Source organism: Glycine max, chromosome 18 (genome assembly GCF_000004515.6).
Source record: "Glycine max cultivar Williams 82 chromosome 18, Glycine_max_v4.0, whole genome shotgun sequence".
Taxonomy (NCBI): Eukaryota; Viridiplantae; Streptophyta; class Magnoliopsida; order Fabales; family Fabaceae; genus Glycine; species Glycine max.
Genome location: NC_038254.2, coordinates 44,933,783 through 44,954,692, shown reverse-complemented (window position 1 = coordinate 44,954,692; position 20,910 = coordinate 44,933,783). Strand labels below are relative to the sequence as shown.

General features: G+C 33.8%; 1 protein-coding gene across 1 annotated transcript; it reads left to right on the top strand.

The window, feature by feature from the left end:
- Nucleotides 1-409: 409 nt before the first annotated feature.
- Nucleotides 410-1,449, top strand: LOC100527901 (uncharacterized). The gene has a single exon (NM_001248467.3). It carries the CDS (start codon nucleotides 514-516, stop codon nucleotides 1,054-1,056), a length of 543 nt encoding a protein of 180 aa, NP_001235396.2. The 5' UTR covers nucleotides 410-513; the 3' UTR covers nucleotides 1,057-1,449.
- Nucleotides 1,450-20,910: the final 19,461 nt, after the last annotated feature.

Here is a 20,910-nt window from a genome sequence, read left to right as displayed (position 1 = left end):
GAAGAGTTTAGTACCACCACAAGTGGACCAAAATGTTTATTTAATTTTTCACTTTTCAAATATATCGTTACATTACCAAAAAAATATCACAGATGACAGCTGCTACTGTGATAAACGGTTAGCTAATTCTTTGATCGAACACATAATTATTGTATTTGCGTACCTAACACAAGCTAATACAATGAGCATATACCTGAATTAACTTTTACCCTCAGGGAAAACATTTTTTTAGCTAGCTTTTCACCGAGACTAAAAGAGCACAACTATAAAATCATATAAACTCTTATTGATCCTCTCAAGGCAGTGTAAAGCAAATGTCTAGTAGAATAATTGAATGAGTAATAATTAATATTTTATGCAAACTATATAACTCAGCTGACATATTAAACAAATGGCAAAACCCCGTAGATGCGTAGCTTCTGTAGTTTTCCAATTTGATTATAAATTTTGTCTCAGCCAATCTGTTGCTGACCACAGTTTCATAACCCACTTTCTTCATTCTTGGTGAATTTTATGTCTTATTGCAATTTCCCCTTCGCTTTGCAAACAAAGATGGAGTTCAATTCCCAAAACCCTAAAAAATCTGAGATAAGATGGAGCCCAGATAATCAAGGTGGTCCTGGACAAGGGAAGTCTTATTCTTGTTACTTTTGCAAGAGAGGGTTCTCAAATGCACAGGCCCTGGGAGGCCACATGAATATCCATAGAAAAGATAGGGCGGCAAAGCTCAAGCAATCTTCTGAGGAAAACTTGCTTTCATTGGATATCTCAATCAAGGCCACAAGTGATCATCCTAATGACCCTTCTGATTTCGAAGAGAAAATTTTGTTTCGGTTGGGTGCTGGTGAAGAGAAGCATCCTAGAAACCATAAATATCCATTCAATTTTTTTCCTCGCAAAGATGATCATCATGATCATGCACCACAAATTCCCCATCTTCCTTCTTTTGTTTTGGGGCAGATGGTTGAGGAGAAGAAAGCTGAATTAGACCTTGAGCTTAGGTTAGGGCTTCATCCTCGGGAGTCAGCAACATTGAACACTAGATCGTTCTTTTGATGAGTAGCGTTTCCAAGTGGAAGATCAGCGAAAAGTGGCTTTTATTTCATACCTAGCTCCTCTTCCACCTTATCTACAATATATATAAAGGTAATATTTGATTATGTTTAAGAATTTAATTTTGATGTAGTATGGATATTGTTTTCACTCACAGTAACCGCATCAAAATTAAATTCTATATATAAATATAAGTCTTGTTATTAGTTCAATAATGGGACGCTATCTTGTGAACTTTTATGTTAATATTGCTTTGTATTTTTCTTCAGTACGTTGTAGCAGATGGGTTTGCATGTGATTTTTTATTTGTCTTTCTTTTTATTCTTTTGGGGTAATTATTGTTGTTATATCTACAGTATATATACTGTTTCTGTAATCATACAGCTGTTATTGCAATATGTTGGTTTCGAATTATGATTCTCCCAAGCAATTTTCGTTTTCTAGCCAGTTTGATATTATATTGCATGTTCCACAACTTAAATTTATGTTATAGCATGAATCATAACACACACCACAACATTAGGTAAAAAATGATGTTGGATCGATACAAAAATGGTTTGAAGGAACGAGAAATTAAGCAACAGAACTCAGATGCATCTAAGCAATTCACTTAAGATGATGTATTGAGTAAAGATGAGAACTAGTAAATTGAAAATATATTTGACAAAAATGAATTTAAAGACTAGTGAAACATGACACACGGACCTGTATAATTCTCCATCATTGACTCTCAGTTAAGATGTTTTAAAGATAGACACAATTTGTTTTCTTCTCCTTCATATATAGAAACACATTAGTGATGACATTGAAGTTTGCTGATAGTCCATAATCTCCCTACAACTTAATTTTGTACGCATAAATTTTATCAATTCTATTTAGAATTCTTAAAGGGCCGGCCTTGTGAAAAATATTATCTACAAAATGAACCTATGCACGATCTCTTTCCTTGAAACTTGCTGGCTTTTACAATCTATCAACTCATGCTCAATCTTATACATTTCATTTTGTTCAAAAAATTTCTCTTGAACCTTTGGCGTAGGCTTGGAATTTATTCACCCTCTTTTTAGTAAGACTACTATAAGATGATAGTTAGTGGGAATATGAGCCAAGTCTAGAGCGCTTATAGGATTAGTTCCATATAGCTCCTTGAGGGAAAACTTAATTTACAGAGTCTTACTTTGAGATCCAATTGTGACAATTAAAGATCGCATGTTTTAGTCTTTCATTCACTAATTATCTTCATTACTTCATGCATTATTTTAGCTTCGAATAAGAACTTCTTTTTGCCTATACACTTCAATTTCCTTCACTTTTTTTCCACTCATTTCTCACATACATTTTTTATATTATACTACATCTACTCCTATATATAAGAAATAATATAATTACCTAATTTAGTAAGACCAATATAAGTGATTAGATTGGTTAACTTGTTATAAATTTTAATTTTATTTTAAAATAATTCATGATATTAAATAGTTTAAAATGTAAATATTTTTTAAAAGATAATTTTTCAATAAATGAGTGTATCTTATTTTATTGATAGCTCAATAAATGGATTTACTTTCATGGGAAAATGAGTATATAAATAGAGACAAAAATATAATTTATCAATAAAGCAGTTCTATGTTTCTTATGATTAAATTAGGACCAAGAGAATGTTGTACTTTGTTTCTTATATATAGGATAAGTGGTAGTATTGTTTATTTTAACCATTTTATTATTTATAATATTTAATTTATTATTTTAACATTATATTTCAGAAAATAAAATATTTCAAGATATAGTACAAGATTAATAGTAGAATGTGTAATATGAAAAAAATGTAATAAATGAAACCAAAAATATAATGGAAATAATTTATCTATGAATAAAAAATTACAAAATTTTAAAACCAATTAAATAAAATTATAATTAACATCTCAAAATATATTCTTATTCATAAAATAAAATTGATATTTTTATAAAATATTACATAAATATGTTCACTTCTGTCATTTATATTTTTTAGCTATTTTAAAAAATAATTTAATCAAACACTTATAGTTTAAAAGCTCTCAACTACCCGTGTTTAACGTTCAACTACTAGATAATTTTTTAACTTGTTTTGTCGAAAAAATAAGAACTAATATATATTTAAATAACTTATTTACCCAAGATATTGTTTAGAATTATTGAAAATATGAATCCTAAATTAAATAGACCTTTAAATAATTTCTAAATACTTTAACTTAAACTAATTATTTTTACTTAGGAAATTATAATTAACCTTTAGGTAAATTAGAACAATGATAAAAATGTGTATCGTAGGATGGTAAATTTTAATTCGGAGGCAGAATTACTTGCCTAATTAAGGCTCTAGGGCTAATTTTTTCATTTACTTAAGTAATTAAGGATAATTATGTATTTTCATTCAATTTAACTAAAATAATTTCCAAATCAATAAAATAATTCTAATAAATTATATCTCATTTTAAAATATTTTTTATATATTTTTTATACCCTTTTTAAGTTCAAAAATTGATTGAGCATATACTTTCATTTTTTTCATTACACTGAAAAATTTAAAATAGTTTTATAAAAAATGTAAAAAGCTATATTTATTATTATACTTAATATTATAAACTCAAAATAATATTTTTTTTCTAATTTTTAACCATTTTACAAGTTTATGTCTTGTAATAGGGTGATACTTGGAGCAATTTGGTAACTTCATATGGGAATCTGAATAGTTGCATAAAAAAATCTCATTGATCATTTTTAATATATATTTAAAATGCCAAGTGAAAAATATAGGTTCTAAAATTTTTGCAACTGTATTATTGATTAAAACGGAAATTTTGGCTAGTCTGATGACACACTAGATCATTTCAATAATTTTTCAGGCTATAGTAGATCGAAAAAATATTTTGAAAAATCATATTTGAATATTATTCAATAATTTGAAGCCATAAGTGTGTATCCACATTATCAAAATCCCTATAGATTCTTAAATGTGAATTTATAAATAATTCAGAAATAAAGATTTGACAAGGCAATGTTAAAACTCCTATTATCCTTGTACGTAGTCTTGATCATTAATGCTCCCATCATCTCCATCGTTGTCATTGGGCATGATCTCTAAGTTATTTGGCCTCAAAAGGGCATCATTGTGCATGTTAAAACTCCTATTCAAACATATTCACTTACGGTATCGAAATCCTAAATTAGGGTCAACAATCTTTGTGTCCGGCAAGTAAAAGGTCACTCTTCCATTGCAAACGCTTCGATAGTAATCTCCCAAAAGCCCCATATGAAACACCTTTCCAAGATGGTGACACTACCATTTTTTTATTTTAGCATCCAAAATTAATGTTTGGATATTTTGATATTATCAAAAGGATGAAAATGAGATATCAACACTCAAGATTGAAGATAAAGTTATCAATATAGAGATCAAATACGAAAGTCATCGACGGTAAAGATAGAAGACTATTGAGAAACAATTCAAATTTATAATTTTAAATTCCTATTATATTGTTTAGATTTAGAAGATATTATTTATCTTTAAAATTTGTTTAGACTTGTTGTGGATTAGGGATGAGAGCATGGTGAAGGGCCTATCGGGAAGGATAATAGGCCTATAAAGAAAGAATTGCCCCCTTTCTCAAATACATGTGGGCCGGATTACATTTGATGACAAAAACAAGTGCAAAATCATTGCCAAGAGATTACCTATACTCATGATGTTAGTGGCGGAAATTGAACATGCAACCTTTTCTCCTTCCTTTCTCCCATAATCATCCAACTCACCTTGTATCTTTCCTGTTAAGGTCAAGGTGATGTCCATCCATCTAATAAAATTATATATGTAGAATGATATACAATAAACAATAAAGAAACTACATTTGATTCAACAAATTTGGTTTCAAAAATTTACTTTTACTTTAAACACCAACTTTAAAATCAATGAAACAAAACTTTTTGTACCATTGTATATATTTTTTTTCATTTTTCTATTTTTCCAATTTCCTTTAGTTTCCAACAAAAATTAACCATAGAAAATTTGACAAAATATAAAATCAATATTTCACATATAATATTATTGTTGTTCATATGATTTTTTCTCCCTTTTTCTATTTTTTAGTTATATTTACTTTCCAACCAAAATCATCCATAGAAAAATTCACAATAGTATACAATCAATATTCTTCTATTTAAATTATGTCATTTAATTGTTACAACATTTAAAAAAGTTAATTAATATAATCAATACAAATATAAAAAAATTTAATATAACTATTTTATTATAAATGATATAATATTTTTTATTGAGTAAAAGGATTATACACTAAGGGAGTGTTTGGTAGCTAGAAATTTTTTTCATACCTAGGAATCACAATTTCTGAGAATATATAAAATACATTTGGTTAGTCTTATAACTTTCTTGGGAAATAAAGACTCTCACATTGGGTTACATTATAACTTTTCTGGGTATATAAGAATTTTTTATAAATATACCCTTCATTAAAAAATGCATCCTAATGATTAAATCATTTAATTTTCTCAACAACTTTGATGATTTTCTATTATTTTTTATGGCTTTGTACTTATAGTATCACATTATGAAAGCCAGTGATTCAATGCTATCATGGAAATTGGTATGGCAAAATAAAAATAAACAAAAATGATTTATATCACATAATGCTTAACAAGGATAATGTTAAAACATAAAAATTTTAGACAATTAGAAACACCTGAAAGTGTAGAAATATAAAAATAAAATTATACCATAAACACTACTTCAGGGACGTAGATGAAAGATATTGCGGGACTGCAGAGAAGTAACATAGTGTAATAATAGTGGAGACTAAAGCTTTTGGCCGGATAAACAACCGCCCTTGCGGATGCCAATTTATAATCATAAAAATAATAATATAGTGATTTTGCGTAATTAAAGTGTTTCCTCCCGTCAGGAAACTTGGATTTCTAATCCTCCCAATGTTTTTGCGGAAAAATGTACTAAAATTTATTCCCGGGAATCAAAGTTTCAAGGAAATCTTTTTTATTAATTACATATCAAATGTGGGAATCATACTTTCCTAATATAGAATTCCTAGGAAAGTAAAAACCGGCTACCAAACACTCCAAATGTAAAAAAATTTACACAATTATCCAATCATAACGTACTATGTATAGTAATTTTGTTGACTTTTAAAATAATTATCTTAAAGTAACTTAAAATTTGTGATTTGATGATAGTGTAAAATTGTTTTACATAGTCAATACATATGCATTGAACTCTTTTTTATTTAGACACAGCCATTTAATTAACTAAATCTTAAAAGATATATCTAATCATTTAAATAAAAATCTTAAGAAAAGTAAATAAATAATAAATAATTTCATATTTAGTTAAAATTAATATAATCATAAAATTTGATTTTATAAATGAAATTTATAATTAAATGATAAAATAAAAATCTTTATACTATTAGCAAATTATAATTCAATTTTATTAATAAATGTCTTAAATATGTATCATTAAATTTAAATGGATAAATTGCTGGCAATAAATGTACCAGTAAATAATATGTAATTTTCTTGATAATTAACATTTAATTGAAAATTCATTGGTTGGTATAAAAAATAAACAATCTCACCCCGTCAAGTTTTATTTGGTTCAAAGAAACCTGTGAGGAATTGTAACACCCCTTATTCTTGAAATACGTATCAATAAATTGATGCCTTCTTCAAAACTCGAGTAATAATTTTTTTTTTAAACATATGCGAATAAACATCATTGTAAAACTCATGTAAATAAATCTCACTAAAACATATAAATGCACATTAACATCATTTCTTGAAAGTCAGTACAATTAAAACTTTTTCGTAACAGGTTTACAATAATCGCGACCTTTGAAAAGACATAAACCTTGCAAAATAATAAAATACAAGGGTGAAATAACATAGTCTTCATACATAATAATAAAAAGTACCATAGTACCTTAGTCATAGGAAAATAAAATATAATTACAATCCATAAATATCTGAAAGTAAGTGTAACATGTAAATCTGTAACAAATATGATTATTTGAACCTAGGTACATCCAACTCTAAAATGGATACATCCAAAAGAAAACCTGGGTCTCAGAGAAGACATCTACTCGACCCAATGTACCAAACTGTATCTAAGAAGAATCCTCAAAAGGATCATCCTTATCGTCCTTAGATGAAGGTTCTAACTGTCGTCCAACAACTATTTGTACTCCACTATCTCCACAGACATAAGATCATCATGGTCTCTTCTGATGTCAGTACCTGAAAGTTGTTGGTTGTAGGGGTGAGTCTTATGCTCCTTAAATGCTACAAACAACACACAAAGCATACAACTTACATAACTGTGGAGTATGTTTTTCCTAGAAAAACAACACTCTCGATGCCCTAGAGGGCATAACTATCACACTTGACATAAATGACTATAGTACTTAACACCATTGGCTATCACTCTTGACACAGTCAAATACTACACTTCACATCATTGGTAATGACACTGGACACAACTGATTGTCACACTCGACACATAACAGGGCCCAACAATGCCACCAAGCCTCCCAAGTATTGGTGGTCTTACACAATCACATGGATGATAGTTGGGAGTGATTTCCACATACGCGTACAACGTATATCAATCCCCAAGCTCCTAACTCCAAAAAGTATAGTCTCGGAACCCATCAAGAATAGAAAAGTAAGGCCTAAGAGTTCCCCACGCCAAAAGTGCACCAAATGTCGGGCAGTCACCACGCGTTAATTCCCCTAAGTTTTTCGAACCTCTTCGTCCACTATACCCCAGTGTACCCTGTAAATCATCCATTTTTCAACATAAACCTCACCATCTCACATATGGAACATAACCACATATCCCACCATCTCACAGATGAATCATAATCACATACCTTACCATCTCGTAAATGGAACCCAACCACAAACCCCAACATCTCATAGATGGACCATAATCATATACCTCACCATCTCATAGATGGAATCTAACTAAAACCACATCATCTCACAGATGAAACCTAATAACAAAACACGTCATCTCACAGATAAGACAAAACTAATAGTTTCTTACTCTCTCTTCAATCTTCTTGCATCTTTTCATCGTATTGTGTGTGTAGCCCTCATGCCGCATACATAACACAAAACAAACATTCATGGACACACAAAGACAAAGCTCAAGCCTACAAACTACTCTTAGGGAACCATTCTAGGCCCTTAAATTGATAGAAATCACTTTTCACACAAATCTACCAAAAATTCGGCAACATGACAACTATATTTACAACATTCCAAAATTTATAACAAGAAATTTGTCAAGGGTCAAACACTCCCAAACTTGCGTACAAGTGAATATCAATATATTGCAGAAAACATAAATCACACACTACAGATACAATTGCAGAGTTCACACTCTCTCGCTCTTAGACATTCATACGCAATAATAAAATTTCATCATTCATTCATATCTTAGCATTCACACTAGTAGACAATAGTCATTGGACATGCATATAGTCAATCTCAAAATTTGAACATGACATTCACCTTATATCTAAACAATCACATTAACGATATCTATAACATTTTGAGGCATAACACTAACCATCAGAGAACAATTGTAATTAATTTTAGCATTGATCATACAATCCAAAAATATTACATACAACATCAACTTACAAATTAGATAATTAATACAAGTTGGTCCTCATGGGTTTAGTAATTATGTTTGTCTTAACTTACAAGGTCACAGTGGATCCTAGAGCGGTTCTCAGGGCTCCCTAACACTTTACCTAGGGTTTTCTTCATTCTAAATCCATTTTTAGTCTTAGCATTACCAAATTAAGTCATCCAATGTCCAGCATCAAACTACTATCCTATTTCACAAAGTTTCACTCTTAAACTTGTCTTCAAATTTTTAAGTGTTCCAGAAATTGATTTTTCACAAATCTTATATGCTACCCTATATTGTCACACCTAATAAACTCATTTTTAGGTCAAAACTTTAAGAAACCCAGTCCATACAACACTCCCTATCAGATTACTTCTGTGACAAATTTTATCCGATAACATGTTCTAAAACTTGTTTTATTCATAACTTTTGCTAGAAAACTCTTATTTAAGTGAAAAGGCTAACCCTATGTTTAACACCCAAAAAACTCATTGCAAACCTTAAAAATTACAGAAAAATAATATATCATCCCATTCCATTCATGGAAGTAGATACGAAATTTAAACATCAAAACATGTAATGAAGCCTAGCTTCCAAAGACAACAAGGTTAGGGTTCAAGAAGTGGAAAGACCCTCCTTACCTCTTGTATTCTCCACGTGAAATGGAAGGGCACAACCAAGAATGAAGTTCTCTTAAGTCAAAAACAAGCTTCAACAAAACTCAAGAACGTGAGAGAAGATTCAAGTGATGAAGAAGAATGAACAAGGCTAGAGTGAAGGGTGAACTTGCTTACCAACACTTCTAGGCTTCAAGGTTTCTAGACTAGCCCTCAAGATCAAGAAGAAGTTTTGCTGCTCTAAACTCTCCTAGAATTTGATGTGAAAATGAGAGAAAATGGCAAGGTTTTGGGTTTTTATTAAAGCTTGTAAGTGTGCTTAAAGTTTTGGTCCAATGGATTAAGGTATTGACTTATCTTAATCACTCAATTTTGACAAATGAATGACTCTTGGAAGCCCATGGAAATTGTGTACATCAAACCTACTATTGGTATTGTTTCCTTTTGAATTTTCTACTAAAAATGGTTAAAGTAGAGTTTTGTCAAAAATGAGTATTCTCACTTTATACTAAAACTAGTAAATTCTATCCTAAACACCTTGATTAGTGTTCTAATATCCCTAAGATTACATGAAACCAAAGTGAACCTCACACATTTGTCACTCTCACACAAAGCTAAATTACACTACCACTCTGTGTACAACGCAATTTCATTACAGATGGAATTTTCATTTAGGCGGTTTCCATATCTATATCAAGCTAGACTAAAACAAATTACTTACACTAAATATAGGGATATATAGCACAAAAATTCTATGATTAAAAACATATAATTACTAAAATTAAATTTATACATGCATAAATGACACAACACAGAGTTTTCTATGTTAGTCTGAGTTGTAATTTTTTAGGGGGTTACAACTCTAACTTATTTTAATTATTCTACATCATATAAGCAGACATTTTAATTAGTCACCAACTAATTAATAAAAAAATTTATTTTTAAAATAGTTGTATGGTCATTTACAAAAATGCCTTCCACTTTAAACTTATATGACTTAATTTCTAACTTTACTTACATTAATTACTAATCTTCTTCTTTCAAGCTCCTAATTTCTATTTCTAGACCAAAATCTCATTTTTAACATCTAGGCCATTAATGAGTTAACCATTATTTGACTAGAGATTTTTCTCTAAAATATCCTTATTCTTTCTAGGCTTTAGCTTAAAAACTTAAGAGTTTAACCATGCTAAGTTATCCTATGGTAATTGTCAGACCCTAATTTCATCCGGCTATAATATTTTTATCATTTGGATATGATGTTTGGTTCATTGCTAATCGAATTACGGTGTTTGGCATCGATTGCAGCGCAATGCCGAAGGGTCGCTCAGGGTTGATGTTTGATTGTCAGATCTGGAAACAAAAGCCACAAGGAAAGGGACAAAATGGTCATTTTTTGGAACTTTCTAGGCCTAAACTCGCCCAGGCCAGCATCTGGCTCGCCTAGGCCATGGGAAAGCTTTAGCTTGAAGCAACCAGCTCATTGGGCAAGCTGAAAAAGAGGAGGAAATGCATAAAGAGAAAGAGAAAAAGAAAAAAAACAAAGCTGAGGCGCTGCCGAATCGCAACCGCAGATCATTCCCTACATCATTTCTCTCACTAGCCTTGTACCCTGATGTGAACCTGAGTAGGAGCGGATTGCTTGATACAGGTTATAGAGTTTGGATGACACCACTTCCGATGAAGGAAGATAAGTCAGGGTAGACGCCACTTCCGGTGAAGGAAGATAAGTCAGGGCAGGCGCCACTTCCAATGAAGGAAGATAAGTCAGGGTAGACGCCACAAGGATTACCTTGATAAGTCTGATAATTGGTTCAACAAGGAACCCAGAGAGAAACTCTCACCAAATTTTACAAAATGCCAAAAGTTTTTTTTTTCAAAACAAAAACCAATACTTATAGTGTATCTGAACAAAAAGATAAAAATAGACATGGGCCTTCTAAACAGTTTGGGCCAAAATTACAATAAATAAAAATTATAACTAAAAAACATATTTAACTTGGGCCTTCAAATTAATCTGGGCCTTCAGCAACAATTAATAGTCTTGATAGTGTCTCTGCCTCTAGGCCTTCATCCTTCTCCACTTGGGCCTTCATCATTCTCCACTCGGGGACTTTATCCTTCTCCACTTGGGCCTTCGTCCTTCTCCACTTGGGCCTTTAGCCTGTATTTGGTCAATTTCAGGATTCTCATCATTCCCTCCTTCTTGGAAAACATTTGCCCTCAAATTTCCAGGATCATCACCAGGTTCAAGTACCACTTCCTTCCTTTTCTTGTTGGCTTGCTTAGTATAACTTTCATTCTTCTTTGCAATTTGCACCTTCACTTGGTCATACAATCTTTTCACATACTCAACTTTGACCTGTGCATCCTTATGCTGAGTCTCTTGGGGCTTGCTGTTGTAAGTTGGCTTGTTAGGCAATGAAGCTTCTAGAAGGAGATCAACTTGATGTTCTATGCTTCTTGAAGGTGGTAGTCCATGAGGAATCTCCTTGGGAAAGACATCTTTAAATTCCTGCAATAAGGGTTGAACACTAGGAGAAACATAAATAGTTAACTGATTAGAATTATCACTCTCTCTATCTTGTATATCACTCCATCTCTCAAGTGTATCACTCTTCCTTTTTCTATTCCTCTGTGATGCCTCACTATTGTCTCTCTCTTGTTCTCTCTTTTCTCTCCTTCTGATTTGGTTATCACACACTTCTCCAAGGGATAGAGGTTTATGAATAATTTTCTGGTCATGGTGCTGGAAAGAAATCTTGTTGGTGAAGCCATCATGCACTGCTTTGGTGTCCTCTTCAATGTTGGCCCTCACTAGTGCCATCTCCATCTCCTTGTCCTCAACAGTCAAACTTCCTTGGGATAACCTCTAGATTTTCTGTCGCATGGTTCTACTGTAGCTAGTTGGAACATACCTCTTTCGCATAACCCTTCTCATCTCAGTCCATGTATCTATCTCCTGCCCTTCTTCTCTCTTCATCTCTCTTTGATTTTTCTTCCACCAAACAAGGGCATAGTCTGAGAATGTAGCTGCTGCTAACTTCACCTTCTACTCTTCAGGATAATCATTGTATGAGAATGCATGCTGACTCTTCATCTCCCAGTCGGTTAGTTTTTTTTTTCTTAAGAGTAGAATGTAATCCATGTACCCTTATAGGTCCTCTGTGATGTTATGTGTGTATTTGCCTTCTCCCTTTTATCATTGGTAATTTCATCTTATTCATAAGGTTTAATTCTAGTCGGTCACTAATGTCATGAAAATTGGTTTTTTTTAGTGAGACTAGAAGGTAATAAACAAAACAAAAATGAAAAAAAAAATCAATTCACAACCAAACTTCTTTTCGTCAAATATCACTTGAGATCGTTTCAATGTCCAATGTCTTAACGATTCTCTCCGCTTTTCAAAATTAAAACATCGTTTCAAGGTCCAACACCTTAACAACTCTTTGTACGCAATTAAAATAAATCTTTCAAAAAAATCATAAACCTTCTTATTAAAGAACTACGTATGTCTGATTTCCTCATTGCACCTGGGGATACGTAGGAGCAAAGGCAACACCCTTGTCGATTCAAAAAATAATAATAATAAAAAAGGAAAAAATAAATAATTTGTAAGTCATGTTTTTGCACACTCGATTAAAGGTTGTTGTCCCTTGTGACGGGCGCGTGGGGTGCTAATGCCTACCCTATGTGTAAACAACTCCCGAACCCTTCTTTTCAAAATTCGCAGATCTCTTTTTGGTTTTTCTAACATTTTCCTCGAATAAATGTTGGTGGCGACTCCCACTCGTTTTTTCCTTAGGAGATGAATGTGCTTTTATCTATATTTTCTTTTGTCGTCCCATTATAAGGTAGGTTACGACAGATGGCAACTCCACTGGGGATCCATTAGAGAGTTAAGTCATTTGATCGAGTATGCAACTTTATTATGACCTTTTATTTATTTATTTTTCATTTCTCTTTAATCCCTACGTTGTGCTCATTTTTGTTAAAGTTTTATTTCATTGTCATTCATTTTATGGTTTAGCTTCAAACTTGTTTCCTTTATTCGTTGTTTCGCTCATGTATCTATATAACCTTTTCTATGTTGTTACTTCTTAGTGTGTATCTTTGTATCTATTACCTTTGTAGTTAGAAATAAATTGTGCCATTGAATCCTAGGATAGACGACATGTGCTATACTTCTTGTATTTGCTTAGGAATTTTTTGTTTGTTTTGCAGGTGGGTTGGGTAATTCTTAGGTTGCTCCATTCACACATGACACCTACACTTTTTTCACACACTCTGAGATATTGGGCCCTATACCCAGGTCTGTGTTAGCCATAGGGAGAGGAGGTCAATCTATGGTCATGTTGGGTTCCCGACTCGCTTGACAACAATGAAGCCTCATCTAGAGTTTTTCTCTTTTGGTGATGCATTGTTGTTGATAGTCCTTATCGCCACAATGTATTACCTAAGTGGATGATATCTCTAGAGGCAAGTAAGGTTGCATGAAAATAACCTTGGGAGTTGTCACTAGATAGTAGACTTTGGGATTCTTTCCATTAGGTTCCTGAATTAAGGACACAGAGCAAACTCACCATATCTGGTTTCCTTGATCACATCATGCATCTCTTCATCGCATCACAATGGACATATCATTCTTACATTTATCATTTATCATATTCATGCATTGCATTTGCGTAAGTCATTGCATTGTCATACATATTCATTTAGCATGTTTTTGTTCAACCAATTGCATACGTTCTGTTATCATCGTTTGAATGTTATGCATAATCCTACTATATAGTTGCTCATGCCTTGCATTCCCTTCTTCGTCGCCAAAAGTCACAACAAAGTGTGAAAGTTTACACCGCGTTTTTTAGTTTCATGTGTTGGGTACCATGGTAATAGCTATAAACAAACCATGTTGGGGTTATACAATCCTTTCTCCTGAAAATGATTGAAATCACATGAACATGGTACCCAATGCATTGTTAACAAGAAAAGGTGGTCTTTCGGGCATCTTGTGTTGGTTTGATAAATACATTTGTCATGCATAGCATAACTATGCCCTAATCATTCATCATATCTCCTCTATGATAGGTTGTTGAAGTATTGGTAATCAAAATTTCTATTCCCTCGAACATAGGCTCGAACCAAGCGCAATCTTTTAAGAAAAGGATTATATCAAGTCAAGGTCAAAGTATGGAAGTAACCAGCTTGTGAAAGTTGGGGCAAAAGATGGATCGAGTTTACATAGCTTCTTTGACTACTGCCAACACATGATTGAGCTGATAACTTACCAAATTAGGAACCGTTGATGTGTCCATATTTTTATTTCCAGTTGCACTTTGACTCTGACGAGAGATTTAATGAAAATTAGAGTTGATTCGACCCTATGTTCCACTGAATGTCCTATGTAAAATTCGCAATACTTCAGCAACGTATCATTCACATGCATTCATGCTTGTTTGTCTTTCCACTTTGGTTGCATTGCTCATTGCATTCTTTCCTTGAAATCAAAAATCATAATCTTTGTAACCAAAGAGAAAGATCACGCTTTATGGCACCCTTACCAGACACGTGCCAAGGCCAGAATAATGAGTCAAATCGAAGAAGTACAGGAACAAATGAAGGCCAATATGGAGGCACCATGAAGGAACAAATGACAATGATGGTGGAAGCAATGATGATCATGAGGAAGATGATGGAGGATAACGCTGCTAGAGTTGTTGTTGCTAGTACTGTTACTGAGATGGACCCGATTCACTCGGCCGGTTTCAATCAAGTGAATCGCCCAGTCTCAGATGTAGTAGGTTAAGGAGGCAAGGCAACGAAAAATGCATGTGGGCCTCATCATGTTCAGATTCAGAACAATCATTCCTTCCCACCATATGGGTTGCCTCCTAATTATACACTGCCCATTGTTGTATACACTTCTGGTGAGAATATCAGCAATTCTACACCCGTACTCATTAAGAATCAACAACCTCAATCTGATCATGCACATGTCTCTCAACCCATGTGGTAAACACATGAAATCCCCCAAGACCACACTCTGGTCGGGTTCAGGGTTTATCCACGATATACCACAGAAGGGCAGGCATTTTCTGGCATCCCTGTGCTAAATGCTCCCGGAATATCTCAATGTCACCCGTTATCACAACCCTTACATTTTGAAGGGGGAGAGGGGCCTTCCACAGTACTTGAGAATGAAAGGATTGAGCGTATGGAGGAGAGGCTATGCACCATTGAAGTATGAGGAAATTATGCCTTTGCTGACATGGCAGAGTTGTGCTTGGTACCCGACGTAGTTATTCCTCTAAAGTTCAAGGAGCCAGATTTTAATAAGTACAAGGGAACCACTTGCCCAAAGATTCACCTGAAAATGTATTGTAGGAAGATGGGGGCATATGCGAGAGATAAAAAGTTATTGATGCATTTCTTCTAGGAGAGTCTTGATGGGGCAATTATTACCTGGTATACTAACCTGGAACGTTCCCGGGTCCATTCCTGGAAAGACCTAATGGCCGCTTTCATTAGGCAATATCAATATAACCTTAATATGGCTCTAGATAGAATGTAACTACAGAATATGTGCAAGAAAGACAATGAATTTTTCAAAGAATACGCTCAAAGGTGGAGAGATCTGGCAGCTCAAGTAGCGCCCCGATGATGGAAAGAGAGATGATAACAATGATAGTGAACACATTGTCGGTGTTTTACTATGAAAAGATGGTAGGTTACATGCCTTCAAGTTTTCCAAATTTAGTGTTTGCTGGCGAAAGGATCGAAGTAGGAAATTTGATTATGTTACTACTATGAGTTCTAGTAATAGAAGACTTGGGATGAGTGAAGGGAATAAGAAAGAAGGAGAAACCCATGTTGTGACCGTCGTTCCTACATGGCCAAATTTCCCACTAGCCCCTTTAAATCCCATGTACCAATGTCCTCCCCAACAATATCAATACTCAGCCAATATTAGTCCTTCCCATTACTCACCACCCTACCAACCAAGAACGCCCAATCATCCACAAAGGCCACCCCTAAATAGGCCATAAAATTCACCTGCTGCACATCCAAGACCAAACACCACCCCTAATACCAATCAAAACACCAACCAGGGAAAGAACTTTCCAAAAAAGAAGTTTGTAGAATTCACCTCGATTCCAATCTTGTATGCTGACTTACTCCCTTATCTGCTCAATAATGCAATGTTAGTCGTAAACCCAGCAAAGATTCCTCAACCTCCATTTCCTAGAGGATACAACTCCAATGTGACATGTGCTTATCATGGGGGATTTCCAAGGCATTCCATTGAGCATTGTTGTATGACCCTGAAGCATAAGGTGCAAAGTCTGATCGATGCAGGCTAGCTAAGATTTCAGGAGGAGAATCACTTGTGAATTCTGATATCGTCAAGCAATACTATGCATGATGGTTGGGGCAATTTGAAGGTTGTTGTTAGATGTTTCCAATGACTCATTAGGATTTTCAGGTTTATGCTATTACTGTAAACAATAGTCATGATGTTAATAATATGGATGAATTTGAGGTTGTTGTCTCCTATTCTCTCATAATTACATCTTTGCTTATTTAACTTTCACTGGAATGTGAATATACGCCATTGGTTTGTTTGCTCATGTGACCTACGCACCGGAGTTGATCTCCAAGTCTACCCAATCAGAGATGGCGCATTCTACACTTGTGGTGGGGGTGTCGTAAGCGACAAGTAAAGTTGAATATACATTTGGTTGATTGTGCTTCAAATCATTAAATAATAAGTACAGATATTCATGCAACCTCATCTTACCTTTCTTAAAAGTTGTCTTTCTTAAAAAAAAAAGGATTTGTGAAGAGCAAGAGTCATTTGGCTTAATTTGTCAATTGAAAATCCTTTAAATATTTCTTGTCCTTGAAAATTCTTTTTCGAGAACCTACACAGTTTCTTTCATTTCTTCTTGCTACAAGGTCATGACAAACGACAACAACATATACCTCTGAACCCTACACTAGGGCAATGACAGAAACCATCGATGAGCTTTAAGTGAACCTAGGGGCAGACAAGAAGTCCTCACCCGATAGGATAAAAACCCAAAAGGCTGGCCTAGGCAAAAGTTAGGGAAATAAAAAAGGAAAAACAATCAGGCGCATTTTATCAAAGGTTTTGTCTCAAAATCCAAACTATAAAAGTCTCTAATCAAGATTTGAAATGACACATGGTTGTGTTTCATCATCCCAAACACTAATTTATCCCTTGTTATCCCTTCCGAGCCAAAGCATATTCCATTTCTTTTATAAAAAAAACAACAAAAAACCCTAAGTAGGAACCACCAATAAACTAGAGGAAAGAGCAATGCAAACAACACATACATGAGGTTTACCAAGCTCTAGGTTAGGCAACAATGATGTTAAGAAAAAAAAAGTAGAAAGCAAATTCGCCAAAGGCGAGTAAAAAAAATAGACAAAAGATCTCCAAATTTTACAAGGAAGGCACAAAAGTGCAATAAAGATTAATGAATAAGACAAAAGGAGTAGAGCCCTACCCAAAAGTTAAAATAAATAAAAGTACAAGCAAGGCTCTCGAGGTTCTTACTCAATATAATCCTGAAACACTCTTTGAGCCTCTCTAATCCTTTCTTTCATAGCCCTCTTACCCCCTGACCACGTTACAAGCCCAATAAAGTCCATGTGGATCAAGGAATGACTAATTTTGCTTTTGAGTTTGGATTTTGGAATATAAGCTGCACACGCTTGTGATTGAAAAAAAAACCTGAGGTTTGCACTAAGACATTTGAGAAGACAACTCATTTGACCAGAAGCTCGTGAAAGATGCCCAATGACAATTGTGATAGCAAGGTGCACCTGATGCTAAATGCTCATGCAAACTCCTTAGGATTCCTTTCGAATGCAAGGGTAGCCTTTGTTATATAAATTCTTTCGGGATCAACCCATGTCATCAAGTTTCAGCGGGATCGATAGACCCTTGGCATCACTTTATGATCTTAAATCAGGAAATTTTCACTTGGTCATATACCAAAGTGTAACAATCCTTTGCCATCCTTCTATGGTGCATACGATCCGTCCCAGAGCCTTATATTTTCTTGCTGTGCAGAATAATCAAAGTTTTTAAACAAAAGGAAAGGGGCAAACCCAAATATTTCAGTTGATTGATTAAATGTCAAATGGCTCCATTGTCGTCACCCAAAAACTTTCAAGTGATTAAAACATACACTCTGAGGGAGTCCCCGAAGAGGTTTGCAAAAGATAGGATGAGGTTGTATGAGTTATTAGGTCTGTCAAAAGAAGACAACCAATTTGTGTTTTTCACACAAAAAATATCACAAAAAGAGGAAAGAATGTCATGAGCATTGAACAGTTTTCACGATTCAAAACCTTTTGCATTGCTAGATACAAAGCCTACATTTACTTTATTTCAAGATGAAGGTAGCATGCCTCTACATTCCAAAACTCATGTTCATATCAGGCGATAAGTGCATAGATTTCTCTTTATATACCAATTTCCAAAATCCAATGTCCTATCTTTTAAGTTTAGGATAAGAGGCCCTCTCAAAGATTCAACCTCTTGTTTTCTTATAAGGTTAAGCCCTTGGGTACTAGTACCTATTGGCATGTTTCATAGGACTCAACGTCCTCACCTTTATCTTTCATAGGACTCAAATTCCTCGCCTTTATCTTTCATAGGACTCAAAGTCCTCGCCTTTATCTTTCATAGGACTCAAAGTTCTCACCTTTATCTTTCATAAGACTCAATGTCCTCGCCTTTATGTTTCCATAGGACTCAAAGTCCTCGCCTTTATCTTTCATAGGACTCAAAGTCTTCGCCTTGTACCCCGTGCAACAGTCGGTTAGTTTTTTTTTCTTAAGAGTTGAATGTAATCCATGTATCCTTATGGGTCCTCTGTGACGTTATGTGTGTATTTTCCTTCTCCCATTTATCATTGGTAATTTCATCTTATTCGTAAGGTTTAATTCTAGTCGATCACTAATGTCATGAAAATTGGTTTTTTTAGTGAGACTAGAAGGTAATAAACAAAACAAAAATGAAAAGAAAATCATTTCACAACCAAACTTCTTTTCATCAAATATCACTTGAGATCTCTTCAAGGTCCAACGCCTTAACGATTCTCTCCACTTTTCAAAACTAAAACGTCGTTTCAAGGTCCAACACCTTAACAACTCTTTGTTAGCAATTAAAATAAATCTTTCAAAAAAGCATAAACCTTATTATTAAAAAACTACACATGTCTGATTTCCTCATTGCACCTAAGGATACGTAGAAGCAAGGGCAGCACCCTTGTCGATCCAAAATAATAATAATAATAATAATAATAAAGGAAAAAATAAATAATTTTGAAGTCATGTTTTTACACACTCGATTAAAGGTTGTTGTCCCTTGTGACGGGCACGTAGAGTGCTAATACCTTCCTTATGCGTAAACAACTCTCAAACCCTTCTTTTCAAAATTCGCAGACCTCTTTTCAGTTTTTCTAACGTTTTCCTCGAATAAACGTTGATGGTGACTCCCACTCATTTTCTCCTTAGGAGATGAACGTACTTTTATCTATATTTTCTTTCGTCATCCCGTCGTAAGGTAGGTTGCGATAATAATATCTCATTTTCTACCATTCCAATAGTCTAAAAACTCTTCCCAATCTCACAACAAAGTAATAACATTGTCTACCACACACGCATGGAAAATTGGGATGTTACAGGAACCACTCTGTCGTAACATGGGCCACGACGGGACGACAAAATAAAATTACATAAATTGTTTCCCAAAAAAGGAAAACTTGCGGAGTTACCACCAACATTTATTAAAGGAAAATGTTGGGAAACCCAAAAAGATAAGGAATGGTCTACGATATGAGAAAAAAAAAAGATTCAGGAGTCATTTACGCACAGGAAAAGTGTTAGCACCTCACACGTCAGTCATGAAGACGACAACCTTTAATCGAGTGTGCTAAAAATGAAGTGACTTTTTAATTATTTATTTTCCCTTGTGAACATGAGTTATGTTTGTTATATTTTTTGTTTATTTAGAAAAAGAAATTGAATATTTATTTTTTAGGAAAAAAATGGAATTTTATGTTTTTTTTTAGTTTTTTATGTCGATAAGATATTTGCCCTTTCTCCTACGTATTCCTGAGTGCAATGAAAAAATCATACTTACATAAATTTTGTAGAAAAAGAGCTTGTGTGTTGGGTTTATTTTATTTTATTTTATTTTGTCAAAGATTTTGGTTTTATGGTAAACTTTGTGAAGTCAAGCAAGTTGGAGACCCAACATGACATTAACAAAAATTACTCACACTTTATTGAAATACCGCCAAGCAAGTCAGAGACCCAAAATGGAGTGCGCTGAATCTGAAATAGGAGAACTAATTGATCATTTATTTGAGAATTTTACCTTTTTTAGAAAAGACTTTATTTTTGTGGAAAACTTTGTGAACTCAAGCAAGTCGGAGACCTAACATGACATTCAAAAAATTTACTCACACATTATTGAAATACCACTAAGCAAGTCAG

Coding starts and splice junctions, on each gene's coding strand:
- LOC100527901 (NM_001248467.3), top strand. CDS start 514: ATGTCTTATTGCAATTTCCCCTTCGCTTTGCAAACAAAGATGGAGTTC.